This window comes from Colletotrichum navitas (assembly GCF_030913465.1).
Source record: "Colletotrichum navitas strain CBS 125086 chromosome Unknown LY79scaffold_19, whole genome shotgun sequence".
NCBI classification, from domain to species: Eukaryota; Fungi; Ascomycota; class Sordariomycetes; order Glomerellales; family Glomerellaceae; genus Colletotrichum; species Colletotrichum navitas.
The window spans coordinates 377,576-395,771 of NW_026850565.1; the positions used below are offsets into that span (position 1 = coordinate 377,576).

An 18,196-nucleotide genomic window follows, 5' to 3' on the forward strand; every position below is an offset into this window, starting at 1 on the left:
CGCCCATCAAACCTGAGGCTCCGGTTTACCTTTTCTTTTGCTCCCTTCCTCCGTTTCTCGCACCCTCTCTTTCGCTGCCGGGAGACGGATCAGGCTACACATTCCATCGACCTATATCCACGTCATCTTTGCCTCGCCGCATCGGGACTTACTTTAGCACTTCATCCTCTTTCCCTGCTGCATTTCGATTCTTTTTCATCTCGTAGCAACACGAGTGCCTTGCTCCCGCCTTTTCCAGAGGCTGCCTGGATTGCTAGAGGTATTGGCTTTGCTTCAGATCATCCCCTTCATTATTTTACCACAGCAATGTCGACTGACATTATATGGCAGGGATACCGATCAACAACGACCTGTCTCTCCAGCGCCCACGGTTCATCTCGACAAAATTTCTCCTATCCTATGCCACTGCTCTGGTGCAACGGCAACGACGACATCGAAACTGACATGGCTGACCGCCAAAGTCCCGCCAAGCAGGGGCTCGACGACTGGGAGGAGGTCGCTGACAACTACTCCATCTTGTCACTCTCGTCTTCTGACGACGAAGTAGACGACACCCCTGCTGCATTATCCTCGAAACCCCCACACGATCCTCCTCCCGATTACACAGAAAACAGAAGGAAGAAAACGCCAGACACACTTGTCGAGCATCCTCAAACCGCACGTGGTCAATGCCTGTCATCAGAGGCCGCTGGGGAGGCGTCGTCCCTCACTGAGGCTCAGCAGAACAACAACTTGATCGACCTTGGATCAGCCTCACCTGCACCCCTCGAAGGCTCTGGAACTTCCTCTCCGTCGGCGAGTTGTAAATTTCGACGGAAACCGCCTGCCGGCAAGGCTACAGGCATAGATGAGGCTGTCACAACAGACTCCCCCCGAAACGGGGATAAGATGGAGATGGAGACCTTCAAAGACGTCGAAATATCTTGTCAAAATAAGTCTACAGAAGCTGATGGCGCCTCTGATGGCCACTCAAAGCTGTTTGACTGGTTAGGGAGGCCGATACGCCGTCAGTCCTCCTCACTCCCCCTGCCCTCAACTTCGAACGAAGCACACCGGGTCACTATCGGATCCACATACAAGCCATCCACCGAAAGCAAGATGGAGGAGGCTGCTGGGGAATTCGGCAGCCTAAAAATCAACGCGGATCCTCCCGAAGAAGAGGAGGAATTAGGCAAACCTGAAGCCACACTAGGCGAGACCCTCGACCTGGATGACTCCTTGATGGATCCTGTCTGCATCAGCAAGACACTCGGGTCGCTGTACGATTACATTGCCGATACTCTCCGCCGTACCACCGAGGAGCTCGCTGGTCTCAACGAGAGCCTCAATGTCGGCAGCAGCTGCAATGCTCTGATGGGACAGATTAATGAGCTCCGCCCGATACTTGCCGAGTACGCGATACAATGGGAGAAGTCGGCGGGGGCAAGAGAAATACCACTCGACCCCAGCCTATCGTTGTGGTTGTCATCCCTAGAGGCCATCATCTCGAAACTGCGGAGGAAGAGTAGACGTTGGTCGCGACATGCCAATACGGAGGAGGGCAAAAAGGTCCATTCGGCCCTGCTCCAATTAGATGCGGCTCTGGATAACCACATCAAACAGATGAACGACTTCCTGCCCATCATCCAAGTGTAAGCCCTCGATCGCCCCACAGCCATGCATGCGTTTTGTCTCAGCGAGAGTAAGGGCTAACCTGCGAAAAGCGATTACAACGACTACCGGACGCAGAACATGCCTTTCCCCATCGACGAAATTGATGACGAGTGCAAGTCTCCCAGGCACGGGGGCAATATCCCGCCACGGCCCACAGACCGCCTCTCTCAAGTTCGGAATGCGATGTACTCGCTGAAGGACCAACTTCAGAAGACGGTGGAGGTCCTCGCCATTGGCCAGAATTTTCTCTCCGAGCCTGCATGTGCCACTGCCTCTGATATCGTGGTACGTCTGGGGTCGACGATCAATGCCGCGTCTCTTGCCCTGACCAACAACGGTTCCGAGTGGCTCGAAAGCGACCTCGGCCGCGCCCAGATCGGGTTGTTGTCACACGCAGAGTTCAGCAACCTGGACCCCAAAACCCTCCACGAGTTCAAGGTCCGTCTGCAGCAGATTTGCAACCTCTTGTCCAACCCTGCCGACCATAAGCAGTGGACCGACGAGATGGTGCGCGGCCACCATGTGTACATGCTCGTTGAACAGCAGCAGCTCGACGCGCTAGGCAACATCGCGTCCGTCTTGCAAGATTTGATGATGCCGAAGCACCTCAAGACCAAGACCGAGTTTGACGATTTCTTGAAGGAGATGTAGCAGTCTGCCGGTCCCGGCGGGGGTCGATGACAGGAAACGACAGGAAATGGTAGGGGCCGACAGCGCATGGACAGGGCGGGAAAAAATTGTTTAGCGTGGTATATGATGGCGACATATGAGGTCTAAGCGTTGCCACACCAGTGTACCGCCTACCTAGTGATGCTTAAATTGAGCGAGAATTTGATTTTCCTTGGTCGATATTCAAGGTACTGGGCTACGTATTCGGAGCACGGATCTGTCAAGATCAGACGAAAGCTGGTGCCAGCCAACGGCGCCCATCCGAAGTATCAAAAAAAGAAAAGTAAAACAATGGTCCGCTGACACATGCGCCAAGAATATACCCGCCACATGCACACACACACACACACCGCATGACTCCTTTTTGGGGGAGGACGAGGGATTTTGAGAAGGAATGGAGGCTGGTTCTGGCCGGCTGGGCCGCGCACCAGTTCGAGGCGCGGTCGAGACTTTGAGATTCCTCTGGGGCGCTGGTCCGTAAGGAAGACAAACCACAAACCAGAGAAGAAAAGATGTCACCCAGGATGGGTTGTGGCTGTGACTGTGGCTGCGACTGTCATCGTGGTCGTGAGTTTGGGGGCTGTAAAGTGGTGTTAGATACCTAAATGTGTTTGCTTCCTCCAAGTTCTAACATTCACCCGGGTGTCCGGGTACAAAATGTATAATTCTGACATAACAGTGTCCTAGCTTATTATGTTAGCACACCAAAGTAAGGAAGGGTGGTTGAGGTGTGGCTCTTTTGGGCGCGCGCGGAGCCGCCGCTGGAGATCTCCGGCCCAGATGTCCGGGAACGCCTCCGTCTCGCCTTCCTCTGTCGGTGTGTACGTGCGTCTACTATCAATATCTGTACGTAGACGTATATCTAGCAGCGAATTAGGCGATTTATTAACGCTGCGTCACATCAGTCACGTCCTCTCTCGCTTACGGCCGTTACGGTGGGCGTTGTCTCGGTCTTCTGGAAAGAGGGGGGAGGGGCGGTGCGTGTATTGGCGGACCTGATTGGAGGTGGATGCAAGGAAAACAGAATATACCGACTTCCTTCGTGGAGGGGAGGCGAGGAGGGAGGGGGGCCCAAGTCGAAGTTTGAGTTTTTGCCAAGATCCGTAAACTCTCTCGCCAACATCTTCTTCCCGCACGCGCAGATACGATGCAAGTGTTCGAGGCCATGCGGGAGGAACATTGGAGTTGCAGGTGCCCCATCGACGTCGGGACGTCGGTGTGAGGCTTCGGCCGTTAAGGCATTCTGGGCAGTTGACGATGCTACTCTCCCCGCCTGAGGCAGAGCAACAAAATCACAACAACAAATGAAAGAAGAAGAAGAAGAGGAAAAAGAAAGAAAAGGGGAAACACCACGCGGGTCGGCTATTTGCTTCCTGCCCGGTTCCCGCCAGGGTGTGTCGTGTCAGGGCCCGCCTCCGCGGCAGGATGCTGCGGCTCATCTCATGCTTACATGAGTTTTGTGGAAATAAAACGGCCCATTGTCACCCTCCTCGATCTGATGTAAGCACGCCAAGGGCTAGCTCCGTTCGGAGACGGACAGTACCGGCAGCGGGACTGGCCTATCCAACCATCCCTTGCAAGATGCACAAAGCATCTAATGTCCGGTTTATCGGACGGCAGACATCGGGCATCCCACCCCCTCGCTGTGTGCTGGTAGGATTTGATTCGCGAGCATCTCGCTCTCGCGGCTCAGGCAGTGTGCATGTCAGCAGCAGTAGCCCAGCAGTTGCAGCTTCCTAGGCACAGACGGTGGGAAAGCGGAAACGTTATGGGGAATCGCCGGCGCCGGCATGAGGCTATATGAAAATATGCGTCCGCAGGAGCCTGCAGGTAAGGCCAGGATACAGTTTGTTTGTTTTTTTGTCACTCGGTCAGGGGGAACGAACGGTGGCGAAGGAGGAGAGGTGTGAGCATAATCCTGGGATTTCATATAAATATAGCTAGATAGATGGAGGTGTTTGTGTGTTATCTAGTGCTGTTCGACGGTTGGAACAGTATTACCAGATAGCTCGCCGACGACCGCCACACCTGTTGAATCCCCTTCCTCTCTACCGTCTACCGCGCACGTCTTTTCTTAAAGATGCGCGCCACAACCCTCGTACTCGCCGGCCTCTTGGCCGCCGCCGCCGCTGCCGTCGCACTGCCCGGATCGTCAGAGGACGCGTCGCCTTCTTTGGCCCGCGGCCTCGAGGCGCGGGCCTCCCAGTGTCCGGAGGTCTGGACGCAGGTCAACGCCGAGCTCAACTCGCTCTTCCTCGACGACGGCGGCCAGTGCACCGCCCTCGCCCGGGGCGCCATCCGCGCCCTCTTCCACGACTGCGGCTCCTGGGACGAGTCTCAGGGGCAGGACGGCGGTTGCGACGGCTCGCTGCTCGTCGGTGCCGACCCGGACGTCGAGCTCGACCGGGTCGAGAACAGCGGCCTGCAGGCCGTCGCGGGCACACTGCGGGACCTGGCCACGCGTTATGGCACGACCGCGGCGGACATGATTGTCTTTGCCGGGAGTGAGTTTTGTTCTCTTTTCTTTGTTTCAAGTTTCTGTAGCAGTCTGGACAATAGCCTTCATGGGTCCCGTGATGGAGTGGGTGACTAACATGTTCTGCCCTTCTTTCTCCAGACGCGGCCATTTTCCTATGTCCCGGCGGGCCAAAAGTCACGACCTACATCGGCCGCGCGGACAGCACCAAGTCGGCCAAGGCCGGAGGGCTGCCCAGTCCCTTCGACCCCCCCGAGACTCTCCTGGGCCTGTTCAAGGCCAAGGGGCTCGACGCCGAGGCCCTCGCCGCGCTGCTCGGCGCCCACAGCACCTCGACGCAGTCCTTCGTCAACGCCTCGCAGGCGGGTGCGCCGCAGGACTCTACGTAAGTTGGCCCAAATCCTTGATTTCCTCGCGTCGCCGTGAAGGGGACGGGGCAGCGATACGAAGAATCTCGCGGCAAGGTTGTTTGTTTTGCTAACGCTTGAGGGGGGGTGCCGTCCTCCTAAACGCAGGCCAGGAAAGATGGACGTGGCCTACTATAAGCAGACGCACGACTTTGCCACCGCGGGGGCCGGCGCCGCCCCGGCCGGCATTTTTGTGTTCCCGTCGGACGCGGGCGTCGCGACCTCGGAGGCCGACAGCGTCGGCAGCTGGTTCCAGAGCTTCATCGGGGAGCAGGAGAAGTGGAGCCAGAGCTTCAAGAAGTCGTAAGTAGGAAGAGGAGGGGGGGCCGTCGTCGGGTTCCATCGACGCACGTTTCGAGCGTCCAGCGCTGACCACACAATAGGATGGACAGGATGTCTCTATTCGGCAACGACCAAAGCAGCATGTCAGACTGCACCGACTCCATAGCCAAGCTTTGATGGTGGAATGAAGATAGACTGGCGGGGGGCATGATGGTGTAGAGGATTGTTTCCTTACGAAATTAGGGCGGCATTTGTGTTCGTTAACCGTTCGGGATAATACTGTCCCAGTAGAAGTCAGCGAGTATGATATCTATGCAAATTCAACTCACATATCTGGGGCAGGGCGATTAAAATGGGGATATTTTCTGAATGGACAGTTCATAACTGTTTGATGATACTTTGACTTCTACTGAAAGATTTTTCTGGGCCCGGAAAGCAAAAAGATATCAAGTTGGCTGTATAAGATGTTGCGGCTCACAACGAGATAACGGCAAGACTTCCGCATTGCTGTTTTTTTTTCTTTTTTTTTTTTTTTCGTTTTTCAACTGGATGCTCATGCATATTAGAAGGTTTGTCAAAAGCACAATATCACATCGCTTTGAATAAATATTGTAGGACCTGACATTGGGCAGAGCACTCTGCGTCATATTTGTAACTGGGAACTCCGGTGTAGGATGCCTAATATCAATCGGTACACGTACAATTAAGAGGTAGTGTAGCTTTTGTCCCTATTGGCTATCTCTATGCAACCTTTTTGTCCCTAGTGGCATCACTTGCATCCAAAAAGCAAGCTGCGACACCCTCAACTTTCTTACCACAAAGCTTCTCGAAACGTACTGTTATATATTGTAACTAAAGCGTTATATTTTCACCGTCGTCAAGACCAAAGCGTACAGCCATCGCCCTTGCCGATAAGCCAGAGTAGATACGAATGTCTAGTATCCTAACTGTAAGTGCTAAATGAACCCTGTCAGAGACGGTTTCTGACATCGCACGATGCAGAAGGAAATAAGGCGCAGGTTGAATCCGAAATCGTAATGAATTTGGGTGAGCTTAACACTCATACGTCGATAAAATGTTGAAGAGCGTCCAGACTCAATTGAGACCCAGACCAATGCGATTAAACCGCTCGTCTCCGAACGTTCCAGTCCCATATCAGACGTCCCGCCTTAAAATAAACACCACCTCGTTTTTCAAAACATAGCGCGATGTTCCAGGGCTGAGGCTGTCGCCACTCCACAGCAAGGAGAAATTGAATCGCCAAAAGTATCGCTAGCCTTGATCCAGAATACTTTTAGTCCCGAGTCAAACATGATGAGCTGAGTCGTTTGGGGGGGGCTCATCATCGTGTCAAACGTGGCGCGTGTTCAGTGCGTGGCCACTTACATGTCTGAGTCTGCGGAGAAACCAGTCGGTTAAACAAAACAGCACTCAGAACCTCCGACAATCGAACCACTCATAGGCCAGCCGGCAGTTTCTCCCAGTTATCAGCCCTCAATCTTGCGCAGCAGACGAAGCTAAAGCCTCACGGACCCTCCCCCTCCCCTGTTCTCAACTCTATCCAAACGTTGCGAAACCTGGTGGCTAGCCAGTTTGCGAGGCGGCGGCCATCGCTAAGCCAGCCCCAGCCGAGGGACCACGCATTGGTCGCTTCATCGAAAGCCAACCTCATCTACCGGCCGAGTGGCATCTCGTGGGAAAAAACAATGCAGGGCGGTCGTGTTGCGGGACCGGCGGGGGTTCTGTGCACAAGTTGGACTAACCGAGTCACGAGCCAGGCAACCACGATGTGTACAGCTCTCCCACAATGTTGATCATTGTTTTTCTTTTGTCTTTACAGAATGGTTCGACTTCCAGTGAGAGCTGCTGGAAGGTGCCGAAATTGAGGGGGTTTGAGGTCTTGGCCGTTGAAACTACCCTTGCCGCTAATGCTACCACAACAGTCTGAGCGGGCGAAGGCCTAGAACCGACATAGTCAAGTGATTTGATGAGTGCCATGTTGGATAGGGCGGCTGACCGCGGTCTTTGCGTAAGCTGAGAGATATTCGGATACCCAGAGAAACGTCTCTCCTCGAGCTCTTGCCGCAGAAACTGGGAGTGGTCCGTCCCATATGCCAAGGCCCGCCGTCTAGAGGCGTCGTCGAGGGCCTCGAAATGGCAGCCTGCAAGGAAGAGAAAGCCGCGCTACTGAGACTTGCATCTGTGCTAGTGACTAGAGGGAGACATGCCCCTCTCCAATTTCTCAAACTCTGATTCGGTTCCAGGGGGGAGGATTCGAGGCGAGCAAGACAACGGCCGCGTTGCTGATCCGGTTCGCCCAGGTTTGGCACCATCTCTAGCGGAAAAAGCAATGCTTCTTCTTCGCTAGCGCGCGCCATGGCGCAGTCAGCACGCGCCGTTGCTCATTTAACATCAGCAAGGCGCATCCAGGACTCGGATCATAGGCTCGTCCGAGCGCACGGCCAGGCGCATGAGAGAGGAGAGGGAAATCAGAGATGGAAGATTGCACGCGATGCCGGGCGGTTTGACGACCCACCCTCTTGACTTATCGTCGCCGCGAGTAACATGTAAGGAGGTGTCACTGCTAGCTAAGATGATCCGGGGTAACTCAGGGGGTCGGAATGAGAGAGTAGTCGGGACGCTTCCTGAGTTCTGCTTGGATATATAAACACTGCACTTGGACTGCCGGTCTTACCGTCTCTTGGACATCACAGCCAACGCAGCTTTCCAACGCAGCCACCCGCTTTCAAAAGCCAGCCAACCTCCTACGCTCTTTTCGCACAACAACACTCGCTATAAACCTTTGTTCTTAAGTCGCTCGTTGAACACACACACTCGCTCTCCTAATCCATAATCAGCCATCACAATGAAGTCCTTCGCTCCCATCGTCCTCCTCGCTGCCGGCGCCCTCGCGGCCCCCAGCCCCAGCCCCAGCGAACTCTGCGAGCGCGAGCTCAGCACCGTCAACACCATCATGACCACCGTCCTCAACGGTATCCAGGCCCTCGATGGCGCCATCTGCTCCTACGGTGGCGGCCCCGGTGCCGAGCTCGAGACGGCCTCCGGCACCATGCTCACCATCATCCACACCGCGACCAACAACGCCGCGAGCATGTTGCCCCTTACCATGGACGAGGCCATCGCCTTCCAGCCCGTCTCCGACCAGCTCAACGCCGCTGGCGACAAGCTCCTCGTGGACCTTGACGACAAGGTGCCACTTCTTGCCAAAAGCGGCGCATGCGACTCCACTCTCTCCTGGGTTGCCCAGGTTGGTAAGTTGAAAATATTCAAAATGCCTTGACCAAACGTGATGGCTAACTCATACCAGGTAGCAACGTGAACACTCTCATGACCACTATCTCCACCAAGTTCCCCGCCGGCGGCAAGGGTGGTGACGAGATCACGCACTTCAACGGAATCTTCTCTCAGATGCAGGACAAGCTCTCCACCTGCTCCACCGGTAGCAAGGGCTCCAGCACCGGCTATGGCTCCGGCTCTGGCTCCGGCTCTGGCTCCGGCTCTGGCAGCAACGACAATGCCGTCGGCTCCGGTACCAAGGTCGTTGCCCCCACTCCTGTCCCCACTTATGGTGCCGGCAACGGCACCAACGGTGCTTCGCCCACCTCCACCATCCGCCCCGTCGTCACTGCCGGCGCCGCTCTGATGACCTTCTCCGGTGCCGGCCTGGCCGTCGCCGTCGCCGCTTTCATCCTGTAAGCTCGCTATCTGCGGTTTACGCCGGATAAAAGAAAAGAACAAAGACCCGGGGGCCTCCTGGACGGGAACTTTGCACTTACTTGCCCAACATTCTTGTGTATAAGATATTACCTCCATCTCAGGGGCACCTCGATGATGTCATGATTTACTTTCGCTGGTGGAGTCTTTTTCGTGCAATTAATGTGTAGTCACATAGTCGATACCAAGAAGAAGTTCAAATCAAGTTTAAGCATTAGTTGTAGCCGATCACCCTCTTAGTGTTCATCAGTCTCGTGTCATGTTGCTTCGTAAGGGGGTTATGGTTATGTCTTGCACGGACAGTATAGACGTGACTAATCGCACTGGAAATTAGGCTCACTGCAGGGACAGTTTAGATTGTTTTAGGTACTTTACGGCAGCGCACGCAGGGATTTAAGCCTGGAGCCGATCAAGAGCAAAAGAAAACATGCCATCACAATCAACCCACATGGGACGATGCAGCCAAGCCGCATCGACCCCTGACATAAAAACGGCTCGTATTCATGCTGACAATGTCATTCCGAAATGCAAGAGCGGATTTAATGATCAGTCGCTGAAGTTCTTTTCCGAAAGAGGGTTAGTGACGCAGAACCTCAGGAGACTGTTGCGTTAGCTCATGGCATCGAGCCAAAATTCCCTAGACAGTCTCATTTGTTCATTAAACACCAGAAGCTTGATCACCGTGAGATTATCCAAATGTAGTCTTGGAAGCTTCCTGGTTGCTGACTGAGAATCGAAGCCGCAAGGGACCGCGCGCTCTCCTCGCTTACAGAAACCGCGCAGAAATGGCGCAGCCGCGCCACTTCGGCAACGACTTGGCATCCTGTCTGTCACCCTCATGTTTTGATTCTAAGCCCCAAACATGACTCTCGGCACATCAGGTGAGATTTTGCCACTTCACCACCTTAAACGTAACGATGTGTGGAGCGAGGTAGGGCGGTCTCACGTCTACCAACTGGTCTCACTCAAACTAGATCGACTTCAGCCTCAAACTTGCCGTAGGCAAAAAAAAAAAAAAAAAAAAAAACCAGGAATATCACATCATATTGATTCACGAGGACAGATAATCGATCCCCCGATACTACATGCAGAGTTTACTCTGCGGCATTGCTGGCGCAAGTCCAGGGTTTAGAAGTCGAACCTCCCTTGGCGATGGATTCGATTGAAACCCAGAGTCCAAGGACGCAGATCAGCATACCCACAAGCAACAGCAGCGAGGTGGCTGCAAACCGACACTTCTGCTTCCAGGTGCTGAACCAATTTCCCCTGTGCATCCAGAGCCAGAATATTCCAGGTAGTCCGAAGGAAAACCAACTAGCGAATGCAGCAGAAACGAGGCCCAGCAAGTTGTTGAAAACCGGGATTGACTCGGAGATTACCATGCCGATACCCCAGACTCCCAGAGTAATCAGCAACCAGGCAATTGTCGATGTCTTCGTTCTCCTCACGACGTGCTTGGTGTTGCCGAAGATGCGCGTAAAGATGTACTGCGACGCGACGTGTGCATAGATCACTGCCGCGATTGCAATGGTGGGGATCGCAACCCCCCAAATGGCTTTGCGAATGGTGGCGCTACCAGCTGCGGAGAGCGCAGGAGATGGCACATCGGGCCCAGCATAGACGTAGATGATGACTGCGGCAATGATGTAAAGCGTTGTGTCCGTGATTTGGAGAAACGCAAGCGCTTTGGGCCAGTCGTCCGGGTTCTTGAACTCGGCAATGATGCTGAAAAAGATGGAGTGGCTTGCTGGACGACGACGTTAGGGGGGTTCGTTATCACATGTGCCCAACGACCACTTACAAAAAGCACCGGCAATGTTGATGACCGCTAGAAAGGCAGGAGAAAAGCCGAGGGACTTGAAGATATCGATGGCTCCATCCCCAATGGGCTTTTCAATGGCAACGTCAATCAGAGTGATGAAGACAGCCACTAGGATGGAGATGCAGGCTTGAATAGGGTCAGCGGATGTGCAGATAGTATGAGTAATAGCAAACCGGACTTACACATCGCCGACATCCAACTTGTCCACTTCAGGGTTCTCGGAATGTTGAAAACCCAGAAGATCATCATGCCAACAGCAGCCCAGACAACCGTGCAAACTGAGCTGTTCGTAAGAGTATTGATGCATATCGTCCAAAGTAGAATATGCCCCCCGATCAAGAAGATCTGAAGGATGGTTTGGGCCCAACCGAAAACCTCCCTGAAGCTGCGTCCCAGGCCGATTGGTCGTCCGATAAGTTCAACCGCGTCACCAAAGTTTTGGACGAAGGGGTACTGTTTCCGAAACTCGGCGAGGAGGAGGCCAGAGTAGGTGGCTAGCGCACTGATCACGCAGATGAGAATGACACCGGGGACGAGGCCGACTGTGGCGAGAACAGACGGCAGCGAGAGAATTCCCAGAGAAACAGTCTCTGCGACTAGCAATATTCCCCCCTGTCTATGTCGGGGTCAGCACTCCTCAAGCGGACTTATACCTTATCGGGAGACTTACAGCCAGTGCAATGTCTTGAAGTTGATCAGCTCGCCTTCTTCTCCTTCAATAACGCCGCTGGCATGGCTCGGAAACGCTGGAGGCGCGTCGAAATCTTGGGTGGGCTCAAGGTCCTTGGACTCAGAACGGTGACTGGCAGCGTCTTGTAGCTCAGGGTCTACCGGCTCCCTCTTGCCTTCTGTCTCGTTGCCCATGATGATGGCGATGTTGGTTGGATTTTGATAATTATGGGATAGACAACTAGGAGCCGACTTGATCACGATTCCTCTACGAGGACTCCTTCTAGACCGCCGAGGTGGAACCGTTTTCACACTCGGTGGAGTGCCGTAATCCGATGACAACGGACTCAACAAAGCAACATGAGATGAAGGACGGGCTGGTGGAGAAGTCGGGTTTCTTTCTTACAGAGCTTAATTTTGAGGGGCCCCGGATTATGTGTTGATGTCTGGTCTTCGGCGTCCTATGATTAAGAGAAATACGTTTTAAAAGGAACGACGCTTGCAATTATTTACCTCATCTCTTTAAGTGTGGATTGACTCATCGTGGGGTCCCTTCCACGCCACCTGACACTCAGAACGCAAATCAAGGTCGGCACCAGATGTTCTGACACGGTTGACGATGGAAAGGTGCTACTGGATCCGGAATCTCCGCTTGCTGATGGGACGACGGGAGAAAATTCAGCAGTTGTTGTTACGTCTTTCAATCCACTTTTGACCCGCACTGGTCCCCCCAGGGTCCCCTTTTCAGACATTCCCGCAGTGCATCTTTGGCTCAATCAAGCGTCAAAGTCTTAGGATTACTGCATTTACTGAGGCCTTCTCCGATTCCCCCCCCCCTCGCTGTGGCGTTGGGTCACTTATGACGTTTGAAACCGCGAATTGGTTTTTGAAGCTTGCAGTTGAATGATCGACAGGCACAGAGGACTTTGCCGAAACTTTGTTGCGTTTCTTAAACGCTGCATGGAGGTTGAGAGAACAAGTCAGACCACAACTTTAATGTAACGTGCAGTCTCATTCAAGGCGCTCTTCACTGATTGGCCTCTTGCGGTAGCATTATACGTAATGGAGAATTTACAACCTTTGTGTCTGCCCGATCCTGAGACTTATGGATTAGGTCTAAGCGTTCCCCACGCTATATACCTGTCATGTTCGGGGCTTGCATTATTGATCTTCATATTATTGGTCTTTGTCACAAGTAATATAAAGCATTAATTGCTGTCCACAATTAACGGCGTTGTTTTCGCGACCGTTTGCGCACCTCTGATGCCTGCCTTTTGAACAGTCAGCATTGATGGTATATAAACTCAAAAACCCAGTAGTTATGACGTATTTCCGGAGGCTAAAGTCCCAAGGATTTCGCAGATGGGGGTTTGATGAAGAACTAATAACAGTTCTAACAGTGACTACCTTAAGAACTGCTCGTTTGGATTTAAGGTTCTCAAGCTCGACATGTTTCACACTTCCATGAGCTCGCGAATGAAACAGGTACCCAGAAATCAGCGACGCACTCGTTTGTAATACTTGGAATAACAGCTGATCGAGAAGCGGCTTTATGTCGAGTATTAGAAGAATATTTTCCTTAAGTTAACGACCAAATGCTTGAGAAAATCGGGCATTGTCAAGTATCAGGCCTTGGTGATATAACCCACTTCTAGGAGGGGCCCCTTGCGATGTTTTTATTTCAGACATGAGCCGAATTTTAGTCACCGAGATTCAACTTGAAGCGAGTTCTAGTGCATAACTACAACGAACACAGCAATATTGTCAATCTTAGCATTACCTAGAGCACACATATAATTGTACATCTAATATACCGGGCGATCTGTTCTGTATACATTACGATAAAGGCTCCGTATCATGCCATTTTGCATATAGACGACTTGATAATAGACATCCTCGACATAAACCAGAATGTATGACCCAGGTTGATCATGCTGCTGTCAGGAATGCTTAACACCCAAGCGTATCGGCGTGCACCATCTCAATATGATATCCGAGGAACAGGGTTAGCCACGAATGAGCGAAACATGCACCATGCCTGGAACATACTGCTGGGGTGGGGAAGGCTCCCGAAGCCAAACCTTATGTTCTCCATGGTTGCAGAGACGAGCTGGCATTCACGCTTGTTTACATGAAAACATGGGATCCTGTCAATTACTCTGTCACATGGTCGGGTGACTGTGGCATTCTACACATGAGCGGGCCAGGTATCGACCTACCGATGAAAAGCTCACCATAGAGCGAGGTTCCGTTTCTAAGGTGGACCTATCGCCCTATGATCCGCTCAAACCTGACCATGTGCCGTCGGTATTCGCGCATAAATGGATCCATAGCTTCATCTGAAACGGTATCTGCGTTGCTAATTCGTCGTACTACGTATTTTGATGGCGGCCAGCACGGTTCGTGGATTGCCACGCAGGACGGAATTATGGTGGGGGCAGCGAACGACAGCAATATTGGTATTGATCATTGAGTTGGTATCTTCGATGCTGTTAATCTAAGATCCAAAGCTTTGTAAATGTGATGATCTATACGGGACTACCTGTCACAGTCGTGGCATGAATAGAGACTCTTCATACGCCAAGCCGTACCGCTGCTACTGGCTCGTTGATATTGTTACTATACTTGAGAGTCTGCTTAATGAAAAGGTTGCTTTCAATGTTTGATCGGATCTCTTGTTTACTACAACCATCTCTTGCTGCCCAAGTGAGAGATGTAGGCACCCCCACGGTCATTCTCAAGGCTGGACTCGTAGATGACTTTCATAATGTCTGGGATACAGTCCTTTGGAGCTCTTGGTTTTGCGCCAGGGGCATACTGGTCAAAGATGGCTGCCAATCGTATAGCAGCCTCCAGCTGATGCTGGCTCACTTCATGGGAGTTAGTAAAGGTTTTCAGTAGTCAACATGATTCAAAGCACAACTCACAGTTGTCGTTATGACCTGTGTCGACCAGTCCAGGACAGACACCCATGAACAAAACCCCGTCTTTAGCGTACTGGGCGTGAAACTTGCTGACTGCAACGTTCATCGCCCCCTTACTGATGGCGTAAGCTGCAGCAACATCCACATGGTACTGGTTGATCAAGTCAATGTCGGCCATCCCAGAGCTGAGGGTTATGACTTTCTTGGCATTTCCCTTGAGGATCAGGGGCATGTAGATGTTGAAAAGGTGGACGTTGCCAATGACATTAACCTTGAAGGTGTACAAGAGATCCTCCTCGAGCTGTTGAGGAGTATCTCCTCTGGATGAAGGGAGGCATTAGCTAGTACTCATTGCTCAACATGTTTTATCTCACGTCTTCTGCTTACAGTTTGCCGATGGTTTCATATGCTGACCAGTCCGAGATGTATCCCGCGTTTGCAATGATGTAATCGAGTTTTCCTCCAGTGATCTCCGATACAACATTGACAGAGTTCTACGTGAAATTGGTAAGCTTGCTGTTTCAAGTACCACAACCCCGAGTTTCCCAATTTGTATACCTTAATGCTGTCGTAACTGGTCATTTCGAGCTCCACGATATGCACGTTGGATCGGCTTCCAAGCTCATCGGATATCTTCTTCTCAACGGCAGTTTTGTTGCGAGCAGTACCGATGACAATGTTGTTGACGTCGTCCGAAATCTGGCGGAGGAACTCCCACTATGTAATAGGCATTAGTATATTTTTGGAGAGGCTTCAGTTATGCTATTTAGGAACGTACTCCGATACCACGGTTCACACCCGTTACGAGGTAAGAAGGCATGATGAAGCTGCGATGTTTTGAAATCGGACTTTCGAAATAGAATGTTTTCGTTGGACCGCTTGATCTGAAATCTTAGTAGCCGATGTAAGTTAAGATGAACAGAGTCTGAAACTTCAAGAAATGACATTGCTTGACGAAACGATTTATATACTCACGGAACTTTGAACCATCTCATACAGTTCTAGCTAACAATTTGATTGATAATCCGACAGAATCATCATGCCCACTTTGAAAAGGTCATATGATTCTGTTTCGAGCACAGTTTCTCTGCGGCTACCAGGGCCCATGGTAGTCTCGCAAATAGATGCCATCGCAAAAAGATGACATCGCAAAAGATGCCATCGCACATAGATATCCACCAAGGTAAAGTCTCCTCCATCGGCTGGTAATAATAGAACCCGATTGGCTGATATCGACTTGGCTTCTTTCGCAAAAAGTTGCCAACGGACTTGTCTCACAAGCCGAATGCTGCCTAGCGCCAATACAACGACTAAGATAGTCTTGCATGGGTCATCATCAGCTTATCAATCAAGTTCCTCGGCACTGATCATTGAGCAACTTTCTGCGAATTCATAACTGAACACACTCCATCTCGTACGATTTCTTACCCATTTAGATTTGGAGCGTCGAATGCTTACAAATGATGCAAACCTCCAAAGCCAGGCACGATGCAATTACTTTGCCAAAGAAACGATGTGGTACTTGCATAGGTATGAACTGCGATGCATAACCCGGGTCGGCACTCCTGGCTGTTTCCATGGGAGGCCTACTACTAACGTTAAGTGACTATGGTAGGGCGCAAAATCAGTTGCGACCGCCGTTTTCCACGCTGCTCTAGTTGCGTTCGTTCAAACCGAGTCTGCACGGGATACGGACTTCGTCTATCCTGGCCTAGGAAAGTCGATGGCAAACGAATCATCGTTGGCAAAGCCAGGCCCCCTTCCAAACGGACACGGCACACAGATCCTTACTCGGGCCAATTCCACATGATTAATGCGACTTTTTGGGACATAGAATTGCACCAAAACCGCATTTCAACAGGTGATAGCTATATCCCGCCTTTACGCCCCTCTTTACCGTGGTCCACGTCTGGATTATCCGCAACTGAGCAGGATCTTTTCTATTATTGTGAGACCTTCTTGAATGACCCTTTCTTTTAGTGATAAGAATTCTTACGTAGCCGACATCTAGTTCAGAATCAAATGGCATCCTGGATATTGAGCTTCAGCAACAAACCTCTCGGGCCTACTCTGCTCCGCCTTGCTGCTTCAGGTCAATCATTTGCTGCTGTTGCGTTAAAGCGTTCGTTAGTAGCTCTTGCTTCCCAGTTTCGGTATGGGCCTGGAATGCGGGGGGAGGAGCTAAAGCTATCTGCTATTCGTGCCCTTGCTGCTTCAGCCTCTCAGGGAATCGAATCGCAGAATGCCATTCAGCATGTTGCAGCAGTAATGGTTCTTTGTTTGTTCGAGGTTTGTCACTCAGCAACTTTCTGGCACTTTCAACTTTGCGAGTTATAACCCTTCATGCTGACTTGGATTTCAGAGTCAGCAAAGCTCGACAGCTTCTGATCAGTGGCTCTGTTATCTCCGGGCTGCAGGAAAGGTGATTGAAAGCGTCACACTCAAAAGCTTTGGTAGGGTGACAGACGGCCCAATCTTGCTGGAGTGGGTTTACTACCACGAAGTGCTGGCTCGATTCAGCATACGCCACTGGCGACAGCATCACCCCGGAGTATCAAGCTGCCAATATGGTACAGACTCGCCATCTTATTTAGCCGAGGAGAGAGCGCGGTGGAACTCTGCCGCTACAATTATCCAGTGGCAGGGATCCACTGTGCACCAGACAGTATTCGCACCTCTTCGTCTTTTGTCTAGAGTAGTATCCGAGATCTTACCATCTGGAGATCCCAATGCCCGCAAAGAAGCATACAAGACCAAGGTCGCGCGTCTCAAACAAGAGATTAGGAATCTCGAAATACCAACGCCGGCAGACCTAGCCATACAATGTGTCGCTGCTAGGGCCGAGGTTTTCCGGATTACGACGCTTGTTTATCTAAGCCGCTCCACCGATCAAGACCTATTACTTCCTTCAGAGTTAGAGCTGCTGGTCGACAAAGGACTTTCCCTGATGAAGAACGTGGGCTGTTGCGAGAGACCGCTACCTCTACTCATCCTCGGCTGCGAAGCGCGCACAGACATTGAGAGGCTTCGCGTTTTGGATCTTATACCCGCCCCAGAAAGTAGGACTCCCTGGCGAAAGCATCACTTCATGACAACCTTACTGCCAGCCTTGTGGATACAGAACGACCTTGATTTTGAAAGCAATGTCAAGCTTGACTACACGGAGAAGCTTTCCGCTGTCTTCAACGCTAGCGAGTTTCCTCCTCAATTTCATTGATTGAACCAGCGGTGATAATAGTTGACGGTCTTCATGGATGAGTTACAACAAGGATTCAAGGTTGGTGTGGAACGAAGCATAGAATCAGTTATTACTTGACATTTAATCTAGACTTGAGCACTATACAGCACTGCCGCTTATGTAGAGCAATTCATGTGTGCCCGTATCGCTGACCTGTCAATCAGGAGCATGAACAAACAGTCGCCTGGATATTAAATCATAACTTATGAGCTGTTGAGCAACTTCGTTTTGAGGACTCGATAACAGGAAGACAATACGCGACATGAGAAAACAAAGATGAAGTTATCTGGAGACCATCACGGTTCACTGATCGAATGCATT

At 51.6% G+C, this 18,196-nt stretch overlaps 6 protein-coding genes across 6 annotated transcripts; 4 read left to right on the forward strand and 2 right to left on the reverse strand.

The window, feature by feature from the left end:
* Positions 1-894: 894 nt before the first annotated feature.
* On the forward strand, positions 895-2,304 carry LY79DRAFT_512447 (uncharacterized protein; the record flags this gene model as incomplete). The annotated part of the gene is made up of 2 exons (XM_060554371.1): positions 895-1,631; positions 1,704-2,304. 2 exons carry the CDS (start codon positions 895-897, stop codon positions 2,302-2,304), a joined length of 1,338 nt encoding a protein of 445 aa, XP_060415775.1.
* A 2,098-nt stretch (positions 2,305-4,402) lies between these two features.
* Positions 4,403-5,664, forward strand: LY79DRAFT_589117 (peroxidase; the record flags this gene model as incomplete). Its single annotated transcript, XM_060560998.1, has 4 exons — positions 4,403-4,826; positions 4,940-5,183; positions 5,314-5,508; positions 5,589-5,664. The coding sequence occupies 4 exons, from the start codon at positions 4,403-4,405 to the stop codon at positions 5,662-5,664; spliced, it is 939 nt and encodes a 312-aa protein (XP_060415776.1).
* A 2,439-nt stretch (positions 5,665-8,103) lies between these two features.
* LY79DRAFT_134951 (uncharacterized protein) lies at positions 8,104-9,701 on the forward strand. The gene is made up of 2 exons (XM_060550894.1): positions 8,104-8,759; positions 8,816-9,701. The coding sequence occupies exons 1-2, from the start codon at positions 8,354-8,356 to the stop codon at positions 9,202-9,204; spliced, it is 795 nt and encodes a 264-aa protein (XP_060415777.1). The 5' UTR covers positions 8,104-8,353; the 3' UTR covers positions 9,205-9,701.
* Positions 9,702-10,223: 522 nt separating this feature from the next.
* LY79DRAFT_134558 (transmembrane amino acid transporter) lies at positions 10,224-12,065 on the reverse strand. The gene is made up of 4 exons (XM_060550891.1): positions 11,715-12,065; positions 11,227-11,660; positions 11,024-11,170; positions 10,224-10,969 (listed from the first exon to the last, which is right to left on the reverse strand). The coding sequence occupies exons 1-4, from the start codon at positions 11,906-11,908 to the stop codon at positions 10,317-10,319; spliced, it is 1,428 nt and encodes a 475-aa protein (XP_060415778.1). The 5' UTR covers positions 11,909-12,065; the 3' UTR covers positions 10,224-10,316.
* A 2,330-nt stretch (positions 12,066-14,395) lies between these two features.
* LY79DRAFT_578566 (short chain dehydrogenase) lies at positions 14,396-15,457 on the reverse strand (the record flags this gene model as incomplete). The annotated part of the gene is made up of 5 exons (XM_060559956.1): positions 14,396-14,583; positions 14,641-14,957; positions 15,025-15,131; positions 15,196-15,354; positions 15,416-15,457. The coding sequence occupies 5 exons, from the start codon at positions 15,455-15,457 to the stop codon at positions 14,396-14,398; spliced, it is 813 nt and encodes a 270-aa protein (XP_060415779.1).
* A 577-nt stretch (positions 15,458-16,034) lies between these two features.
* LY79DRAFT_549248 (fungal-specific transcription factor domain-containing protein) lies at positions 16,035-18,050 on the forward strand. The gene is made up of 4 exons (XM_060557456.1): positions 16,035-16,167; positions 16,253-16,585; positions 16,649-16,926; positions 17,000-18,050. The coding sequence occupies exons 1-4, from the start codon at positions 16,098-16,100 to the stop codon at positions 17,852-17,854; spliced, it is 1,536 nt and encodes a 511-aa protein (XP_060415780.1). The 5' UTR covers positions 16,035-16,097; the 3' UTR covers positions 17,855-18,050.
* The last annotated feature ends 146 nt before the right edge of the window (positions 18,051-18,196 follow it).

What these genes read in the sequence shown, in the direction of transcription:
- LY79DRAFT_134558 (XM_060550891.1), bottom strand. Translation starts at nt 11,908, where the DNA reads ATGGGCAACGAGACAGAAGGCAAGAGGGAGCCGGTAGACCCTGAGCTA. An exon ending in TTCAAGACATTGCACTGGCT is followed by an intron (nt 11,661 to 11,714) that starts GTAAGTCTCCCG and finishes ACCCCGACATAG; the next exon opens with ACAGGGGGGAATATTGCTAG. An exon ending in CAACATTGCCGGTGCTTTTT is followed by an intron (nt 10,970 to 11,023) that starts GTAAGTGGTCGT and finishes GTCGTCGTCCAG; the next exon opens with CAAGCCACTCCATCTTTTTC.
- LY79DRAFT_134951 (XM_060550894.1), top strand. Translation starts at nt 8,354, where the DNA reads ATGAAGTCCTTCGCTCCCATCGTCCTCCTCGCTGCCGGCGCCCTCGCG. An exon ending in CTCCTGGGTTGCCCAGGTTG is followed by an intron (nt 8,760 to 8,815) that starts GTAAGTTGAAAA and finishes AACTCATACCAG; the next exon opens with GTAGCAACGTGAACACTCTC.
- LY79DRAFT_549248 (XM_060557456.1), top strand. Translation starts at nt 16,098, where the DNA reads ATGATGCAAACCTCCAAAGCCAGGCACGATGCAATTACTTTGCCAAAG. An exon ending in GCAGGATCTTTTCTATTATT is followed by an intron (nt 16,586 to 16,648) that starts GTGAGACCTTCT and finishes GCCGACATCTAG; the next exon opens with TTCAGAATCAAATGGCATCC. An exon ending in TGGTTCTTTGTTTGTTCGAG is followed by an intron (nt 16,927 to 16,999) that starts GTTTGTCACTCA and finishes CTTGGATTTCAG; the next exon opens with AGTCAGCAAAGCTCGACAGC.